At 36.7% G+C, this 20,196-nt stretch overlaps 1 protein-coding gene across 41 annotated transcripts in view; it reads left to right on the top strand.

The window, feature by feature from the left end:
- PTPN13 (protein tyrosine phosphatase non-receptor type 13) overlaps positions 1 to 20,196 on the top strand; it is a 201,548-nt gene that overhangs the window by 140,580 nt on the left and 40,772 nt on the right. For 17 of the 41 annotated variants that reach the window (XM_070263464.1, XM_070263488.1, XM_023637771.2 and 14 more), the window contains 5 exons: positions 7,148 to 7,237; positions 7,571 to 7,678; positions 7,853 to 7,984; positions 18,276 to 18,742; positions 19,937 to 20,083. In XM_070263464.1, coding sequence (XP_070119565.1) covers positions 7,148 to 7,237; positions 7,571 to 7,678; positions 7,853 to 7,984; positions 18,276 to 18,742; positions 19,937 to 20,083 — 944 coding nt within the window. The remainder of the gene's footprint in view (positions 1 to 7,147; positions 7,238 to 7,570; positions 7,679 to 7,852; positions 7,985 to 18,275; positions 18,743 to 19,936; positions 20,084 to 20,196) is intronic. The other 24 variants (XM_070263489.1, XM_023637772.2, XM_023637767.2 and 21 more) reach the window with 5 other exon arrangements.

Below are 20,196 nucleotides of genomic sequence, written 5' to 3'. Positions count from 1 at the left end.
TTTCCCCTCATTTCCATCATATCTTTTCTCTTGCACCTTATGAGATAGTCTTAGACCTAATAATGAAGAGTCTTCATTGCCAGTCAAACTGTGCCAAGGATTTTAGGCCTCACATTGGAGTCAAAGGAGAGTTGTACTTTTCAACATCATGGTGATATGATGGGACCTGTAATTTAGGCTAATGTTGATGAACTAGGGAGATGACAAATGAGAGATAAGGACACTAGTTGGGAAGCTAAGATAGTAGTACAAGTGGGAGGTAATTTTGATTAAAAAAGAGTTTATTCAGGCACAATGGTGCAGATAAGCATTCCAGACCCAGGGCATAGTGTGGTCGGAGACATGGAGACATGTGAGAAGAGATTCAGTGACCTGCAGGAGTCTCAGTATGGAGGCATGTGGGGGCCATGGTGAAGCTCGAGAACTTTATAAACAGGGACTAGCTTTGTGTCTTATCCTAAATATTATGGGAAGAGTTTGAAGACTTTTAAATGTTGAGGTTTGTAGTTTAGAAGGAGTCTAATTGTAGGAAGAAGCTTTTTGTAGTGACTTGAAAGTCAGTAGATTCAAAATTTTTAGAATTTAGGTTACAAAATACTTTCATGTACATACATTATCTTATTTGATCTTTCTAACAACTTTCATATGTAGAAAGAACGTTTTATTAGTACGTATATACTACTTTCCTCCAAAAATGTTTGTGTCTTATCCTCAAACTCTTCAAAGTTGAAATAATCAGAAGCCGGATAAGAAAGAAGCAAATATGTTAATCAAAAGTGTAAATATAGTTAAACTTGATAAGGCTTTAAGTTTAATTCTAATTTTCCTGGAGCCAAGGCAAAAATGAAGGCATGAGGAGGTGAACCACATGAAACTGCTGTTTCTGTAGGTCCAAACTGTCAAACACCAGAGTGCTATTTGATATAATTCTCATTCTCTAGTAGAAATACGCCTACCAACTCTTCAAGAGAGGAAAATGTTTCTTGGAAGTAAAATTGTGTTGAAAAGTGAAAATACATAAAATATCTTAAATACTCATAGCAAATGAAGGATTTTTTCATCTCTCTCTTTTTTTTAATGTATCCTCAAAAAATCTGAGAGCACATCATTAAAGAGAACGTTAGTGAACTTATTTGTACTACTTGGGCCTGGGTTACTAAGACCCTGGTGTATAGCTTTATGATGATCAGATGTCTCATGTGGACTGTTTAGAATATCTCTGTACCTAAAATAGCTCAGTTATTAACATGTTCATCATGGTGGTAATTATTGACTAATAGTTACAGAGTGTTTACTGTGTGCCAGACACCATTCTAAACACTTTTTGTTTATCTCTCTTTTAAGCCCCACAACAATCCCATGAGGTGGGTGCTAATGTTATTTCCTTTTCTCATAGGAGAAACTAAAGCATAGAGAGGTTGAGTTGTGCAGAAGGTGATGGGGCTGGCAAGTGCTAGAGCCATGGTTTGTGTGCAGGAAATCTGTTTCCAGAGCCCACACTCTCATCCACTCTTTAGACTGTTTCCTAGCATAATAATGCCTAATTATTCATAGATATTATTTCTCCCAGCTAAACTTTTGAAAGAAGCTGGATAATAACCGCTTCAAGGATGAGAACCTGAAGTGTATTTTAACCTAGGGAAAAGCATATGGATTTACATTGGGTACCAAAGGAGCAGCCTGTGCAGGGTAATGTCTCCGTTTAAACCTTTAAAAACCTCATCTTCCCACCTGTCCCCTACAGAGAAAGAGCCAGTCCACCTTCCTATGGAGGTGTGCCCACTTGGCTTGCAGACAAGTCTAGGTTTTTTTCAAAATTCTCTTTAAATCTGCCCAAGTAGCCCTGAATTAGTGCTCTGTTGAGAATTGAGTGTTCGTATAATAGAGCATGGCTAACATGTTTTTCTAAATAAGCTAACTGAGGATCAAAAAGCTAAATTACTTGCCCATGAGTCAGATATAGGATGACTTAGTCTAATTTCAGTGTTCTTCCTTGCTGGTCAAGATTATTAGAAGAAAATCAGAAATGAGCATCAGTTAATATTGAATTATTCATCACTTAATACAAGGACCAATGAATAAAATTCAATCTTAACCTTTTACGACTTTGAGGGACCGTTAAAGAATGTGAAGCTTGAAAGAAAAAAGAAAAAAGGCATCAATCTTCTAATCTTAGGAAACAGATATGGAAAGGATTCCAATCTTTTCATTAATAGTGATTTCCAAGAAAAGGCTGCTTAACTTTCAAAATACCCACTTCTTGTAATAGTCCTTCCTAAGAGAATAAAAATCAGAAAATATATAGAACCTATGCAAGAACTTTGTAAAATTGATTTTCATGTTTCTTGTTTTGCTATAATTCAGGATTACACAATTGAAAAATAACTTTTAGCTAGACTTGTCATCTTTTTTCCTGTCCAAACCACAAAAATGGGGTCAAACACGAGACTCTTAACCAAAACAAACAAAAAATTCATGTAAAATAGGCTGTTCTGGGGCTGGCCCCGTGGCCGAGTGGTTAAGTTCGCGCGTTCCGCTGCAGGCGGCCCAGTGTTTCGTTGGTTCGAATCCTGGGCGCGGACATGGCACTGCTCATCAAACCACGCTGAGGCAGCATCCCACATACCACAACTAGAAGAATCCACAACGAAGAATATACAACTATGTACCGGGGGGCTTTGGGGAGAAAAAGGAAATAATAAAATCTTTAAAAAAAAAAAAATAGTCTGTTCTGATGCAGAGTAACTTGGTACAGACACTGAAATAAGCTGTTTTCCCAATATTAAAACTCATTATTGTGTTTATGAGCAATCTTAATTCCAATTAATAAAATGTACAAACAGAAGTAAAATTTTAAAACACACTTTGTTTAGTCAGGTATCAATGAGCAATGTCATTTTAAATGCTAGTTTTTTCCATCTAAGGTTTAATTAGAATACATACAAGGTTGAAAATTATAGTAAAAGAGTCCAAACTGCTCACAAACAGATAAGGGAATTAACCAGCAGCAAAAAATAGAGTCAACTGAATTGAGAACTGAAAGGAACTTAAAAGTTTATCCAAACCAAGCTTTTTCATTCCATGGATGAGTTAAATGAGTCTCAGAGATGTTATGTGGCCCCAATTCACTCAGCTGATTAGTGCTGGCACAGAAATAAAAACACCGAAGTTTCCATCATGATCCCCCTTACCAACCATCGGAGCAGTTACTATATTAGGTAGTATAACAATGAAAAATACCTCTCTTTATTTTTATGCCAATATGGTGCTACTGACCCGTCCTTGTCTGGATTTGAAGTGATTCATTTCCTTAGAGTGAGTGATGGATTCATCCAGAGTCTCCTCTACCTATTGTCCAGTTTCTCTTAGAATCAGTGGCACGGAGCTGCCTTATAGTTGACAAGGGTCTATATCTTTTACCAAGAAAATTAGTTTTTCTTGCAGAAAAGTGTTGACTCATACTTACATAGATGATATGGCTTTGACCTTATCAGAAATATGCTCTTACTAGGAAATTCAATTAGTTTACTCACAGAAATATCTATTATTGTTGTCTACAGTTATTCTAGTTGGGGACTATGTATGTCCACATGAACCTGATGAGAGATGAGAAAGGCAACATTGGAACAACGGTTTCTAATGCAGAGAGGGTATACATTTAACTTCTAAATTATACATTTATCAATTATTGTTAAAATATTTCCCAGGTAAACATTGTTGGGAATGACACCAGCATGTATTAGTTAAAGAAGTGAACATTTCAAGTTGAGGTTCTTTTTCACTTCAAACTATTTGCAGAATTTGCTGTAGTCATAGAGTATATTAGTGGGAAAAGAAAATTTCTTCTAAGGATTTAAAAATATATACTCTGAATATTAATGCTTGTTTTGGTGTAGTAATTCAAACAACTCAGAAATATCTTGGTGCTTGAAATATCTAGCTGCCTCACTTTCAGAGATTCGTAAATTCTATATAATCGTCATTGAATTCTATAAATATCTTTATGTTTACTTTGGTTGCCATGTACTATATACCCTTAGGTGCTTCCTCCTCCCCCTTTTGTTTTAAACCAATGGAGAAGTATTTTGACCATCTGCATGAATAGAATACAAAGGTAAAGAGAAACTCATGGTACATAGGACCATCTAGTAACACATAGCTGCACACCAACATCTATCCTTCCTCCTTTTGTCCTCACATTAATAAGTCACTTTATATTGGGGGAAGAGAGAGAGAAAAATCCATCTTTTTATAAACAGTGGATTAACTAAGCTTCCCTCCCCAAAAGAATATTCAACTCTGCCCTACTCAATCTTGTACTCCAGCCAAACTGATCTATAACATTTCCCCAGAACCCTTTCTGCCTTCTTTCCATCTCAGCTTTTGCTAATGCCTTTCTTATTTCTGTATAACCATCTCCTTAATCCACCTATTAAAATCCTACCCCGTTTCCTTGAAGTCTTCTTTATTTCTGGCAGGAAGAGCCTCTCCACTCTTAGAGATCTGACTCATGCCTTCGTAATGCAGCTATTTCATTGACAGTCTTAATAACATTCTATTTACCAGTCAGGCCAGATCTTTGCTCTTCTTGCCTGATTCAGCTCACATTTACTGTGCTAGCAGCTGTCATATACTTTATGTCATTTTATTTTCCTGAATTGCCTAGTGAAGGACTTTGACAGGAAAGTTGTTCAGTAAATATTTGAAAGATGAAAGAATAATTGAGTGAATGAATGAATGCTCAAATCTCACTGGTGAATCCTTGACTATAGAGAGCTTAATCTATTGCTTCAAGTTAATGAACACACAAAAATATTGCACATTTATTTTTGTGTGTGTGTATATATTCCAGTAATGTTTACCTTCGAAATACACACACACATACACATACATACACGCATATACACATATACTTTTTAGCCAAATAATTAATCAATCTTGTTAGTGCCTGCGTTGGAAATGAAAATAAAGAAAATGGCATTTTTATTCTTTGACTCAATACCTTTAGCTTCTAGCAGATATTCCTTAGGAACATTGAGAATGTTGATCAATTTTATAGTTGAGAACAGAAACACTGTATAGAGCAAATGGACTTTGTCTTTATAATGGTGACAGAAGTTTACATTTAATACCTAACGTGACCTCACTCCTTTGTTTTATTTTATGGGTTTTGTTCTGTTGTATTTTGTATTTGGTTCTAGCTGAAAATTAGAGCTAATTGTCTGTTAGAGAATAAAAGTATCTTGGATACTTAGATGATAATATTAAGCTAGGCATTAACTAATTCATGGATTTTATGCATATATATATGTCTCTCTAATATATAAGGCTCTTCACACCATTGTCCAGTGATTTTTTTTTGAATCTCATTAATTAATTAGAAATACTGAATTACTACTACCCTTATTGATTATAACTAAGTTTTGCCCAAAACAAAACAGCAGAATAGGGTCACGTATGCTACGGGGAGCTGGCAAATTGGCATTAATACTTAGTGTTTAAGGGACAAGGTTAATTCACTCTGAAAAACAAGTCATTTTTGTTACTATTTCCTGAAATTAAAGGAGTTTATTTCTAGAATATAAAGTATCACATTTGCATCATTTAAACCTTAATATAGGTTGTATATTACTTGTTATATAACATTTTAGTACAATTTTAAATCATTGAGTAGTCATATGTTGGCAGATAATCTGTAATTTTCAAAAAGCTTCAATATGCTTGAGAACCATGTGGAGATGAATTTGAAGGCTTAGTTAAAATATCTTTCTGAGTATATTGAACTCATTTACCACCACTGCCACCGCCTCACACATCGATGAGTCTGAACCATCACATTGTAATTGACGCTAAGAAGTGGATTGACTGGCTAGAGCTGCCATAACAAGGTCCTGCAGATTGGGTCTCTCAAACAGCACAAACTTATTTTCTCACAGTTCTTAAGGCTTGGAGTCTGAGATCAAAGTATTGGCAGCATTGACTTCTTCTAAGACCTCTCTCCTTGGCACCTGTAGACACGTGTGCACGTGTTTGTATCCAAATTCCCTCTTCTTCTGAGGATACCAGTTCTATTGGATGAGGGCCCACCCTAATCCAAGACCTCATTTTAACTTAATTGTCTCTTTATGATGCTGTCTCCAGATATTCTTAAGTTCTGAGGTACTTTGAGTTAGAGCTCCACCATATACATTTGGGTTGGAGGAAAAGGGGCACAGTTCAGCCCATAACAAGAAGAGTATGTGTGTGTTCAAATGCTCGGATTGCTAAGTAAATAGTGTAATTTTATTAACGTGACAATTAAGTGACGTATTAATTGATTTAACTTAGGAGATATTTGTGAATGATCAGCCTACTTTAAAAAAAAAAAGTAAGTGCAAATAAGAAAAAGTAAATTCTAGTTCTAATGCTAACGTTCACTCAGTTTATCTAACCAGCATTTATCAAGTACTGACCCAAGGCATCTTGCTGGGCAGTGATACTAGCTGTAATGTTGAGCAAGTCACAGATTGCTATTCCTCATCTGCAAAACAGTGATTAAAAATCTCTTTACCTACCTCGTGAGGTTGTTCCACAAATGAAATAAGAAATAAATGAAAGTCCTTTGAGAATGTAAATGTGCTAGCCAAGTCATTATTAATGGGATTTAAAAAAAATAAATCCAGTTTCTTCTTGTTGCTATTGTACTCCAGAACTCACCATAAATATTTTACTCATTATAAATAAAAATGTCAACCACTTATTAGTGGGCAATTCTTAACATATTGAGCATTGTCAAATTCAGGACATCAACTGCGATATAATAGACGTGGAGTCAGAAAACCTAAGTTTAAGCTTCAGGCCTTGCCTGTATTGACTGAGTAAACCTGGTCAAACCATTTAACTGCTTGAGATTTATTTCCTCATTTGTAACTGAAATATGCTTATTTCATAGGGAATCATTTATGAGGAATTAATGTGATAACATATAGTCATTTTGTAAACTTAAATCACTATCAAAATATAGGATGGTGGTATTATTTAAAATATAATTTTAAAGTGACTGAGTAATCTATTAATGAGCTTTAACATTTAAATTGGAAGAAGTAGACAGTCTTAATGCCTGAGCATGTTATGTTTATTTTATCTTAAAATTATATATTTCCCATAGATGTGTTACACAAAAGATGGAGCATAGTATCTTCACCAGAAAGAGAGATCACCCTGGTGAACCTGAAAAAAGATGCAAAATATGGCTTAGGTAAGTCACTGTGAGATTCTTAAAGGTCTGTGAGAATTGAAAGAGAAAAAAATCTTTAGTATGGCATTGGCATGGAGGCACCAGCCTCCTCCTTCTCACAATACTGCCTGCCTACCCACAGTCCCTTACCCTACCCGCCCAGTCAGGAAATGGCAAGATGAAATGCCTACAAGCAATATTTCCACCAAATTTAACATTCCCATCTCACGTGTGTTACGTGTAAATCATATTTCATATGAGAGTAGCCACACTTCTGTGTGTCAAGCAGGCTAATCATTAGTCATTGAAAGCACCAATATCATGAAGATCTTTTTAAAATGTGCTGTTTCACAGGATTTCAAATTATTGGTGGGGAGAAGATGGGAAGACTGGATCTAGGTGTATTTATTAGTTCAATTACCCCTGGAGGACCAGCTGACTTGGATGGATGCTTAAAGCCAGGTACTTTCATTTAGGTAATATCCTGAGTACTTACTGACAGGCATAAACTTGCACAGATAGCAAAAGGGGAACTTGGGCAGAGCAAAAATAATGGGGGTGGGGAGGATGAGGTTTCTAAGATGTAGCATAAATTTCTCTTTGTTGTTGAAAATACTGGATTGTCTCTTTTTATAGGAGATCGTTTGATATCTGTGAATAGTGTAAGTCTAGAGGGGGTGAGCCACCATTCTGCAATTGAAATTTTGCAAAATGCACCTGAAGACGTGACACTTGTTATCTCTCAGCCAAAAGAAAAGATATCCAAAGGTAATGTTGTGAGTGTCTCTTAGCTGTGTATTTTGTTCCATTTTTTTACAAAAACTTCAGTACTTTGACCCAATACATTGGATTTAAGCTCCTTATTTCCTTTCTGGAAATTTGATACATGTAGTTCTGATTGTTTTAATGTTATACATCAGTGTAACTTTTTCATTCATCACTTCCAAGATTTTCTGTCTCATTCCTCTTTAGTAATGTAGGCATAAAAATGGATTCGTTATGTAAAATCAGTGTCACTTAAGTGAATTCTGAGTATTTCGTGTATTCCATCACCTCTTAGGCCAAATCAGAAATAAAATTCTTTATCATTGTCTAGTTAATGTAATTATATAATAGTTGTCTATGAAGTTCTTTCCTGAACCAGATTATGAAATGGGAAAGTATAATATACCAGAAATTTCAAAACAAGACCATATCGTTTTGTCTTGTAATCCCTCCCGTTAGCATGTTGTGGGGAAAAGGCACTTGGTGAAGATAGATGACTTGAGTTTGAGCCATACTTGAGCCACTTAGTAGCTGGATGACTTAAGTCCTCTTGAGCTGTGGTGGTTTTTCTTTGTTTAAAGAGGAGACAGTGACCTCGGCCCTGCCTTGTCTGTCTTGCACAGAGTTGTTATGAGGATCAAGTGGTGGGGCCGTGTTTGTGAAAGAAGCACGTGAGGCACATGCAGTGTAGTGCAGTGGGCAGGGCTCCAGAGTCCAGGGTCGTTCTGTCTCCACTGATTAACACTGTAGACCTGAATAAATCACTTGCTAAGCCTCTCTGTGCTCATATGTCAAATGGTGGATATAAAAGTGCTTGTCTTGTAGATTGTGAAAGTTAAATGACATAATACACGAAAGAATTAGCACATTCCCTGCTGCATATTAAGCACTTAAATGTGAGTGTTAGCTGTCATTATTAACAGTATTTTTCAAAAACATGTAATTGGATACATATAAGTTATTTTCATCCCAAAGATATGGGAAATATGTAAAAGAATTAGTAAACTACTGCCTGAAAACCAAGTTTAGAGAGTAGATTTTACACATAACTTTAGACAATTATGATAAAATAGAAACAACATAAACATTTTGTACAATATATTGTGACATAAAAATGTCTTAAATTTTACACAGATGAATCATAGGAAATGTAAAAATTTCTTATATTTTATACAGATGAGTCATTTTGACTTTGGTTTCTTCTTGTATTCACTAAATATTATATATATGTCGTGTGTATATATATATGTAAGATATATACATATATAAATAGTATTTTCAGCACTTGTTTACAGTGAACAAACACAACAGATAGAAAGCACCACCACTGCCCAAAAGAGCCTTATAGTCTATTTGTAGTCTAGTCGTCTTAAGCAGAGGAAGACAGCTGCAGTTGCAAATGTAGTAGTGTATTCCTGAGTTTCAAGCAGCCAAGACCAAAATAAAAAAACAAAAACAAGAAGTAGAACATTGGGTTCCATTCTCACCATGATTTTGGCAAAAGAAGCATAGAATTCAGAAGAAACTCGTTTTCCCCCTGAATAAAGCTCTAGGGTACTCCTATCTTAATTTTGTTTTCAATAGATGCTTTATAGAAAATTTAGACAGTTCTTCAACAGATTTTTATTGAGTGCCTGTGATGCACAAGACACAGAACCTCTGCCCTCGTGGAACTTACATCAAAGGAGACAAGTAACTAAACAACTAATTAAGCAACTAACTAAACACGTAAATGTTTAATTATAACTATGATTTAAGTGTTAGGAAGAAACCCAAGGTGCCAAGAAAGCATTTAGCAGAGGAACTTTACCTAGTATGGGGATCAAGAAAGCGTGTCTTTGCAGCAGACTTTCATGTGGTTATTTTATTTTTTACTGTCCATTCTCAATAAAAGTTAAAAGTAAATGTTACAGTATAGTTCTGTGAAGTTGTTTCTTCAGAAAGCTAGATTAATCTTATCATGGTGTGCAGCTATACTGCAGTGTAACTTGAAAAGAGAAAAAACTTCAAGAACCCAGAACACTACCAGTATGTACCTCAGGGTATCCCTCGCAATTATCAATCACCAAAGAGGAAAGTTTCTGTTTTTCTTTTTGTTTGCTACTTTTTTTTTAAAGCTATAAAATGTGTACTAGTTGCTTAAAATGAATTCAGTTTATGCAGAAACCTATGAAGTAAAAGCTAAAAGTCCCCTTACTGCTTTTCCTAAGAAAACTCTATGGTATATATGTAGCCTGATGGTATAGTATAGATAATTTAAAAAAATAATCCATGTGTGTGTACATACACATACATATACATGCTTGTTTCTTTTTCTTTTCTTTTTTTTTTTTTTGTTTTGTTTTACTAAAAATACATTTATTTTTTTATTTCCTTGCCACTGACTTTGAGCTTTGTTTGCTCTTCTTTTTCTAGTGCTTTTTGGTGTAGTGTTCGTTTGTTGATTTGACATTCTTGCTTTTTTGAGGTGGGCCTATATTGCTACTTTTCTCTTAGTACTGCATTTGCTGCATCCCATAGATTTTGGTATGTTGTGTTTCCATTTTGATTTGTCTTCATGTATTTTTTTATTTCTTCATTGATCTAATAGTTTTTCAGTTACAATTTTTTTTATACTCTGTGTCAATCTATAATATGCTTAGAATATTCTGGACATCCATGAAGATACACCTTTTCAATGTGGTATCATATTTCATATTATGAGTGTGTCGAAATTTATTTAATTTTTTTTCTATTGTGCATCCAGGTTAGCGATAATTCTCTTACAAATGTTGCTCTAACAAATACACTTGTTTACACATTATTGAAAATGTACGTATTTCTAGAGGTTAGATATCTAGAAGTAGATTAAGGACAATGCACATATAAATTTTTGGCAAGTGCTACCAATTTTCACAAATTTTATCGGTTTACAATCAGTCAAGTATGTAGGACAGTGCTCTTCTCCTCACACCATCAGGCGTGTGAGAAATTATCAGTCATTCTCATTTTTGTCAGCCGAGTAGGTAGAACACTGCATTAAGCTGCATATCACTGGATGACAGTGAGAATATCTTTTTATATATTTATTAGTTATTTATGTTTTACTCTGAATTTCCAGTCTACATATCATACCCTTGTCCTTGCAGTATCATACCTTGTTACCTTGCAGTAACAGTGGTTTATAACACTGTATAAATTTCAGGTGTACGTCATTATATAGCTCGATTTCTGTATAGGTTACAACATGTTCACCACCCAAAGATGAATTACAGTCCATCACCACACACGTGTGCCTAATCACCCCTCTCACCCTCCTCCCCGCCCCCCCCCCCCGTAATCACCAATTCAGGCTCCCTTTCTGTCTGTTTGTCATTGTTTTTATCTTCTATTTATGAGTAAGATCATTCGATATTTAACTTTCTCCCTCTGACTTATTTCACTCAGCCTAATGCCCTCAAGGTTCATGCATGTTGTCACAAATGGACAGATTTCATCATTTCTTATGGCTGAGTAGTATTCCATTGTGTATATATACCACATCTTCTTTACCCATTCGTCCCCTGGTTGGCACCTAGATTCCTTCCAAGTCTTCGCTAGTGTGAATATTGCTACAGTAAACATAGGAGTGCATGTATCTTTATGCATTCCTGTTTTCATGTTCTTTGGATAAATACCCAGTAGTGGGATAGCTGGGTCATATGGTATTTCTATTTTTAATTATTTGAGAAATCTCCATACTGTTTCCCATAGTGGCTGCATCAGTTTGCATTCCCACCAGCAGTGTATGAGGGTTCCCTTTTCCCACGTCCCCTCCAACATTTGTTATTTTTTGTCTTTCTAAATATAACCATTCTACCAGGTGCAAGGGGATATCTCATTGTAGCTTTGACTTGCATTTCCCTAATGATTAGTGATGTTGAACATCTTTTCATGTGCTTATTGGCCGTCTTTATGTCTCATTGGAAAAATGTCTATTCATATCCTCTGCCCATTTTTTGATCAGGTTGTTTGTTTTTTGTTGTTGTTGAGTTGTATGAGTTCTTTACATATTTTGGATATTAATGCCGTGTCAGATGTATGATTTGCAAATATTTTCTCCCAGTTGGTGGGTTGTCTTTTCATTTTGTTCCTGGTTTTCTTTGCCTTGCAAAAGCTTTTCAGTCTGATGGAGTCCCATTTGTTTATTTTTTCTTTTTTTCCCCTTCCCCAAGTAGACATGGTATTCAAAAAGGTCCTTCTTAGACCAGTGTCAAAGAGTGTACTGCCTATATTTTGTTCTAGGAGTTTTATTGTTTCACATATTACCTTCAAGTTTTTAATCCATTTTGAGTTAGCTTTTGTGTATGTTGAAATATAATGATCTGCTTTCATTCTTTTGTATGTGGCTGTCCAGTTTTCCCAACAGCATTTATTGAAGAGACTTTCCTTTATCCATTGTACATTCTTGGCTTATTTGTTGAAGATTAGCTGTCCATTGATGTGTGGTTTTATTTCTGGGCTTTCAATTCTATTCCATTGGTCTGTGTGTCTGTTTTTCTACCAGTACCACGCTGTTTTGATTATTATAGCTTTGTAGTGTATTTTGAAGTCAGGGATTGTGATGCCCCCAGCTTTGTTCTTTTTTCTCAGGATTGCTTTGGCTATTTGGGATCTTTTGTTGCTCCATATGAATTTTAGGATTCTTTGTTCTGTTTCTGTGAAGAATGTATTGGGATTCTGATTGGGGTCGCACTCAATCTGTAGATTGCTTTAGGTAATATAGACATTTTAACTATATTCTTCCAATCCATGTGCATGGAATGTCTTTCCATTTCTTTATGTCATCATCAGTTTCTTTCAATAATGTCTTATAGTTTTCATTGTATCGGTCTTTCACCTCCTTGGTTGAATTTACTCCTAGATATTTTATTCTTTTTGTTGCAGTTGCAAATTGGATTGTATTCTTATTTTTAAAGATTGGCACCTGAGCTAACAACTGTTACCGATCTTTTTTTTTTTTTCTGTTTTTTCTCCCCAAATCCCCCCAGTTCATAGTTGTATATTTTTTTGGTTGTGGGTCCTTCTAGTTGTGGCATGTGGGACGCTGCCTCAATGTGGCCTGAGGAGCGGTGCCACATCTGTGCCCAGGATCCAAACCAGCGAAACCTGTGCTGCCGAAGCGGAGTGCGTGGACTTAACCATTTGGCCACGGGGCAGGCACCTAGAATTGTATTCTTGAGTTCTCTTTTTGTTGGTTCATTATTAGAGTATAGAAACGCAATTGACTTTTTTAAGTTGATTTCGTACCCTGCAACTTTGCTGTAGTTGTTGATTATTTCTAGTAGTTTTCCGATGGATTCTTTACGGTTTTCTATATGTGGAATCATGTTGTCTGCAAACAGTGAGAGTTTCACTTCTTCCTTGCCAATTTAAATACCTTTTATTTCTTTTTCCTGCCTCTTTGCTCTGGCCTAAACCTCCAGTACTATGTTGAATAAGAGTGGCGAGAGTGGGCATCCTTGTCTTGTTCCTGTTCTCAGAGGGATGGCTTTCAGTTTTTCCCCATTGAGTATGATGTTGGCTGTGGGTTTGTCATGTATGGCCTTTATTATTAGGTTGAGGTACTTTCCTTCTCTACCTATTTTATTGAGTGTTTTTTATCATAAATGGATGTTGGATCTTGTCAAATGCTTTCTCTGTGTCTATTGAGATGATCATGTGGGTTTTTTTGAGGAAGCTTAGCCCTGAGCTAACATCTGCTGCCAACCCTTCTCTTTTTGCTAAGGAAGACTGGCCCTGAGCTAACATCTGTGCCCATCTTCCTCTACTTTATATGTGGGATGCCTACCACAGCATGGGTTGTCAAGCAGTGCCATGTTGGCACCCGGGAGCCGAACTGGTGAACCCTGGGCTGCCGAATTGGAACATGCAAACTTAACCGCTGCCCCACCAGGCTGGCCCAATCATGTGGTTTTATTTTTCATTTTGTTAATGTGGTCTTATCACATTGATTGATTTGCAGATGTTGAACCATCCCTGTGTCCCTTATATAAATCCCACTTGATTGTGGTGTATGACCTTTTTAATGTATTGGTGTATTCAGTTTACCAATATTTTGTTGAGGATTTTTACATCTATATTCATCAGCGATAATTGGCCTGTAATTTTCCTTCTTTGTGTTGTCCTTGTCTAGCTTGGGGATGAGGGTGATGTTAGCCTCTTAGAATAGGTTAAGAAGGTTCCATCTTCTTCAATTTTTTGGAACGGTTTGAAAAGGATGGGTATTAAATCTTCTTTGAATGTTTGGTAGAATTCTCCAGAGAAGTCATCTGATCCTGACTTTTATTTTTGGGGAGATTTTTGATTACTGTTTCAATCTCTTTGCTTGTGATTGGTCTATTCAGATTCTCTGTTTCTTCTTGATTCAGTTTTGGGAGGTTCTATGAGTCTAAGAATTTATCCATTTCTTCTTGGTTGTCCAATTTGTTGGCATATAGTTTTTCATGGTATTCTCTTATAATCCTATGTATTTCTGTGGTATCTATTTTAATTTATCCTCTTTCATTTCTAATTTTTTTTATTTGAGGCTTCTCTCTTTTTTTCCTAGTGAGTCTGGCTAAGGGTTTGTCAATTTTGTCTATCAGAGAACCAGCTCTTCATTTCATTGATCCTTTCTACTGTTTTTTTGGCTTCTATTTCATGCATTTCTGCTCTAATTTTTGTTATCTCCCTCCTTCTGCTGACTTTGGGCTTTGTTTGTTCTTCTTTTTCTAGTACTGTTAGGTGTAGTTCAAGATTGCTTATTTGAGTTTTTTCTTGTTTGTTAAGGTGGGCCTGTATTGCTATGAATTTCTCACTTAGGACTGCTTTTGCTGTATCCTGTGTGAGGTGGTATGTTGTGTTTTCATTTTCATTTGTCTCCAGATATTTTTTGATTTCTCCTTTGACTTCTTCACTGATACATTGGTTGTTCAGTAACATGTTGTTTAGTCTCCACATATTTCTCACTTTCCCAGCTTTTTTCTTGTAATTGATTTGTAGTTTCATAGCATTACGGTCAGAAAAGATGTTTGATATGATTTCAATCTTACTAAATTTATTGAGGCTTGCCTTGTTTTCCAACATATGGTCTATCCTTGGGAATGTTCCATGCACACTAGAAAAGAATGTTATTCTGCTCTTTTTGGATGCCATGTTCTATATATATATATATCTGTTAAGTCCATCTGCTCTAGTTTTTCGTTTAATTCACTGTTTCTTTGTTGACTTTCTGCCTGAATGATCTATCTATTGATGTAAGTGGGGTGTTGAGGTCCCCTAGTATTATTATGTTGCTCTTAATTTCTCCTTTTAGGTGTATTAATAGTTGGTTTATGTACTTTGGTGCTCCTGTGTTAGGGGCATATATGTTTATAAGTGTTATGTCTTTTTGGTGCAGTGTCCCTTTTATTAGTAGTATACACTGCCCTGCTGTGTATCTCATTGCCTTTTTTATCTTGAAGTCTGCTTTGTCTGGTATGAGTATGGCAACACCTACTTTCCTTTCTTTGCCATTAGCTTGGAGTATTGTCTTTCATCCCTTCACTCTGCGCCTGTATTTGTCTTTACAGCTGAGATGTGTTTCCTGGAGACAGCATAATGTTGGGTCTTGTTTTTTCACCCATCCAGCAACTCTGTCTTTTGATTGGAGAACTTAGTCCATTTATATTCAGAGTGATTATTGATATATGAGGGCTTAATACTGCCATTTTGTCACACGTTTTCTGGTTGTTCTGTATTTCCCTTGTTTCTCGTCCTGTGTCTTTCCAACTGCCAGTTCAGTTTGGTGTTTCTCTGTGATGGTTTTTTCAGTTTTCTTTTTATTTATCATTTGTGTCTCTGTTCTGATTTTTTGTTTAGTCATTAATGTGAGGGTTGTATAAAAGATCTCCTGGATGAAATAGTCCGTATTCTAATAGTCTCTTATTTCCTTAGGCTAAGCAGGTTCCATCCCTCTCCTCTTCCCCGTCTAAGTTATTGTTGTCATAACTTACTCTGTTTTGTGTTGTGAGTTTGTGATTAAAATGAAGTGATTATAGTTATTTTTGATGCTTTCCTTCCCTTTATCTTTAATGTTATAATTGTTTGCTAACTTGTTCTGATAGAGAGCTGAAATTTTCTGATTTTGTCTGTCTATTTATCGCTTTACTTAAGGCTTTGTAAAGACTTTCTCTTTTTTGCAGGTATGAGGGCCTTCTTGATCATTTCTTATCAGGGGGGTGGGTCTTGTGGCAGTGAACTCCCTCAGCTTTTCTTTATCTGGGAAAGTTTTTATTTCTCGATCATATCTGATTGATTGTTTTGCTGGTATAGTATTCTTGGCTGAAAGTTTTTGTCTTGCAGTGTTGTGATATATCACTCCACTCTCTCCTAGCCTGTAAGGTTTCTGCTGAGAAATCTGGTGAAAGTCTGATAGGGCTTCCTTTGTAAGTTATTTTCTTCTGCCTTGCTGCCCTTAATATTTTTTCTTTCTCATTCACTTTTGCCAGTTTTACCACTACAGGCCTTGGAGAAGGTCTTTTTATGTTGATGTAATTAGGAGTTCTATTAGCTTCATTTACATGTAGTTCCAGCTCCCTCCCCAGGTTGGCAAAGTTCTCACCTATTATTTCTTTAAACAAGCTCTCTGCTTCTTTCTCCCACTGTTCTCCCTCTGGAATACCTATAATCCTTATGTTGTATTTCCTAATTGAGTTGGATATTTCTTGGAGAATGTCTTCATTTCTTTTTACTCTTAATTCTCTCTCCTCCTCCATCTGCAGCATTTCTGTACTGCTCTCCTCTAAATTACTAATTCTGCCTTCCATAATGTCAGCTCTGTTTTTTAAGGATTCCAGATTTTTCTTTATCTCATTCATTGTGTTTTTCATCTCCAACATTTCTGATTTTTTTATAGTTTCAGTCTCTTTTGTGAATTCCCTCTGTTCATTAATTTTATTCCTGAGATCATTGAACTGTCTTCCTGAGTTTTCTTGTAACTCATTGAGTTTCTTTATGATAACTATTTTGAATTCTCTATCACTTAGACTATAAATTTCTGTGAGTTCATGATTGATTTCTGGGCTCTTGTCATTTTCCTTCTGGTCCTGGGTGTTAATATACTTCTTCATGCTATTTGATGGCGTGGACATTTGCCATTACTTAGCAGTAGTATCTTCTTGCAGATTCCACCTGCCACCACTGGCAGGGGGGCAGGAACTGTGTTTTCTGAGCCCACTGTGACCTCTGGCAGATGTGACCGTCCATTGGAAGCTGTGCTGATAGGGCCCATCTTTGCTTGCTCACTGGCTGCTGCTGCTTTACATGCAAAGGCTCCGGGACTCTGGCAGGGATCCCCTGCTCTGGCCTACTGGCCAAGCTGGTGCACCAGCAGGGAGGTGCTTTCTTTCTTGTGCGCTGTCCCACACACTCACTCTCTGCCCACTTAGACTTCTCAGCTTGATGTGGGCACCTCCATGATTGCTTAGCCACCTCGTTGTAGAGCATTCCCACAGGCTGGGAGGCAACTCCAGGAGCACAAGCATTCCTGTAGAGGGCTGCCTTTTCCCCCTTCTCCTCTCAGAGTTGTGTGCTGGCTGCCCCGTGAGGTCCATCACCCTAGATTGCTGCCATTCAGGACTGAGAGGAGATCCACTTACCTCCTTCCACTGCCTCACAGGGGGGCCCAGCATCCCTGCCTTCGGACGTATGGCTGTGTGGATCTCGCAGACGTCTATTGTGTTGTGTGAATGTCCTCTGTTAGTTTATGAATGTCTTTTTGTTGTATCTTAGCGAGGAGAGACTAAGGAAAGAGCTCACTCTGCCATGATGCTGACATCACTCTGTTAAGTGACTTTTGATAAGAATTATATGTAAGGAATTTAGAATTTCCTTCTTTGATAACTATTTGGAGTCCAAAAAATGCAATCTGGTAGGACAATATAAAACAAGTATATAAATAACCGTTAAATAAGGGTCAAGGATTTGGGAGATTCAAATTCTCTCTAGTTAGAGAATCAAGAAATTCTTCACAGAGGTGACTCCTTTGAAATAGATTTTGGAGAATGGAAATGGGCAGTTAAGTTGAAGGTGGTACACATTTCAGTAGAAGTTGCTGCAGGAATGACCAAAAGAGGCAATAAAGGAAACAGAAATCATCTACTACATTTCTTGAGTCTTTGTCATGCTGGGTTAGACGGTGTGCCTGTGTTTTCCTATGTAAAATACTCCCAACAATTATCAGGGAATATTGTGGATGTGTATAAGCATGTGTGTCACTGACCTGTTATTCTCATTGATGGATTTTGACTTTTAGTGCCTTCTACTCCTGTGCACGTTGCCAATGGCATGAAAAACTACATGAAGAAACCTTCCTACCTGCAAGACATTGCTCTCGATTCTTCTTCTGAGGATCACTGCTGGCCACATGGTACCCCAAGGCACATCTCAGAGAACTCTTTTGGGCTGTCTGGGGGCCTGCGAGAGGGAAGCCTAAGTTCTCAGGATTCCAGAACTGAGAGTGCCAGCTTGTCCCAGAGTCAGGTCAATGGTTTCTTTGCCAGCCATGTAGGTGACCGAACCTGGCAGGAATCACAGCATGGCAGCCCTTCCCCATCTGTGATATCCAAAGCCACTGAGAAAAAGAGGACTTCTACTGACAGTAACAGAAGCAAAGCTAAAAAACCAGGCATTTCTGATGCAACAGATTACTCTGACCGTGGAGATTCAGACGTGGATGAAGCCACTTATTCCAGCAGTCAGGATCATCAAACACCGAAAAAGGCATAGTTCAATTTTTTTTGTTGTTTTTGTTTGTTTTCTAGGGAAGTGTAATTGACCTACAATATCATATTAGTTTCAGTGTACAATATAATGATCCAACACTTATATGCATTACAGTGTAATCACCACGATAAGTCTAGAACCATCTGGGCATAGTTTAATTTGAATCTTTGTTTTTTTCATTTAACAAAGGAAACAACAGCAAATAAATTACAGAGCAGAATAATCTATAAACTTCTTGCATTATTCTGGATAGGGTGATTAGTTTTTATATTATGCTACTAACTGCTGCTGCATTTGATGCTTTCAGAGAAATTAGCAGCTTTGAATACTAACTCTAAAATGGCTATTATTCTGGGAAATCGGTACCTGATGACACAAAGGAATGAATAATCAGATTGTGATTGTTATCTACAAGTTGTTCATCTCTTGCATACTTAATGTTTATATTAATAAGAGAATTTAATATGTGAAGAAGTTCTTCCTAAATAGTTCACATAATGGACAGTTCACTCTACTATTGATAGTCAAAGTTCTCCTGAAGTTCTGAATGCATGACAGTAGTAAGAACAACGGCAACATAGAAAATTGCTCACCTCCTAGAAATGACAGAAATTAAACTCTCATTCACAAGCAGATTCAGAAAAGAACCTTAAGCCCTTTGTTCCCTGAAAGACCAGCATTCTTCGTAAGAGGGTAATGCCCTTGTGAACGGGGCTCAGCTGTTGTGCCTGTGTTTATACTGGATTTGTAAACGTATACAGAGTAAACATGAAGCCTACTCATCTTAGAGGCCCAAGTTGAAAGCTACTGCTTGATATCTATTGATTTTTAAAGGAAATGGAAATACCTTCTAAATTTGGGAGTGTAAAAGACATTGGGCAAAGACTATGTAAAAGCCAGGTTTGAACTAGATCCTGGGCTTCCCTCTACCATATCTAGCTGTTTGACCTGAAGCAAACGCTTTAATCTCTAGAGCTCAATTTCCTCAACCATAAAATATGAAGGCATTGGAGTAGAGGATCTCTAAGATCTCTTCCATACCACCTGATCTTTGATCTTTGAATCCACTCTAACCCTTTATATCTTGCTTTTTCTTAATTTTTCCAAAAAACACCTATTGATCTTCCAGTAATAATTCATTGTGACTCTAACAAGAAATCCTTTTTTGTTTGTTTGTTTTTCTTTGTTAAGGAATCTTCCTCCTCAATGAATACATCCAACAAAATGAATTTTAAATCTTTTCCTTCATCACCTCCTAAACCTGGAGATATCTTTGAGGTTGAACTGGCTAAAAATGATAACAGCTTGGGGATAAGTGTCACGGTACTGTTTGACAAGGTTTTCAAATGTTTTCTCTTCTCCATTTCCAGCAGCCTGTTGTATGCCAATTTATTAATTTAATTATTTTGCTTCAAAAGGGAAACTTGTCAGATATTTCCAAAATTGGAAAT

The sequence above is a fragment of the Equus caballus genome, chromosome 3 (genome assembly GCF_041296265.1).
Source record: "Equus caballus isolate H_3958 breed thoroughbred chromosome 3, TB-T2T, whole genome shotgun sequence".
In the NCBI taxonomy this organism is placed as follows: domain Eukaryota; kingdom Metazoa; phylum Chordata; class Mammalia; order Perissodactyla; family Equidae; genus Equus; species Equus caballus.
Note: the sequence above shows the minus strand (reverse complement) of the source record. Positions and strands in the feature narration are given on the sequence as shown.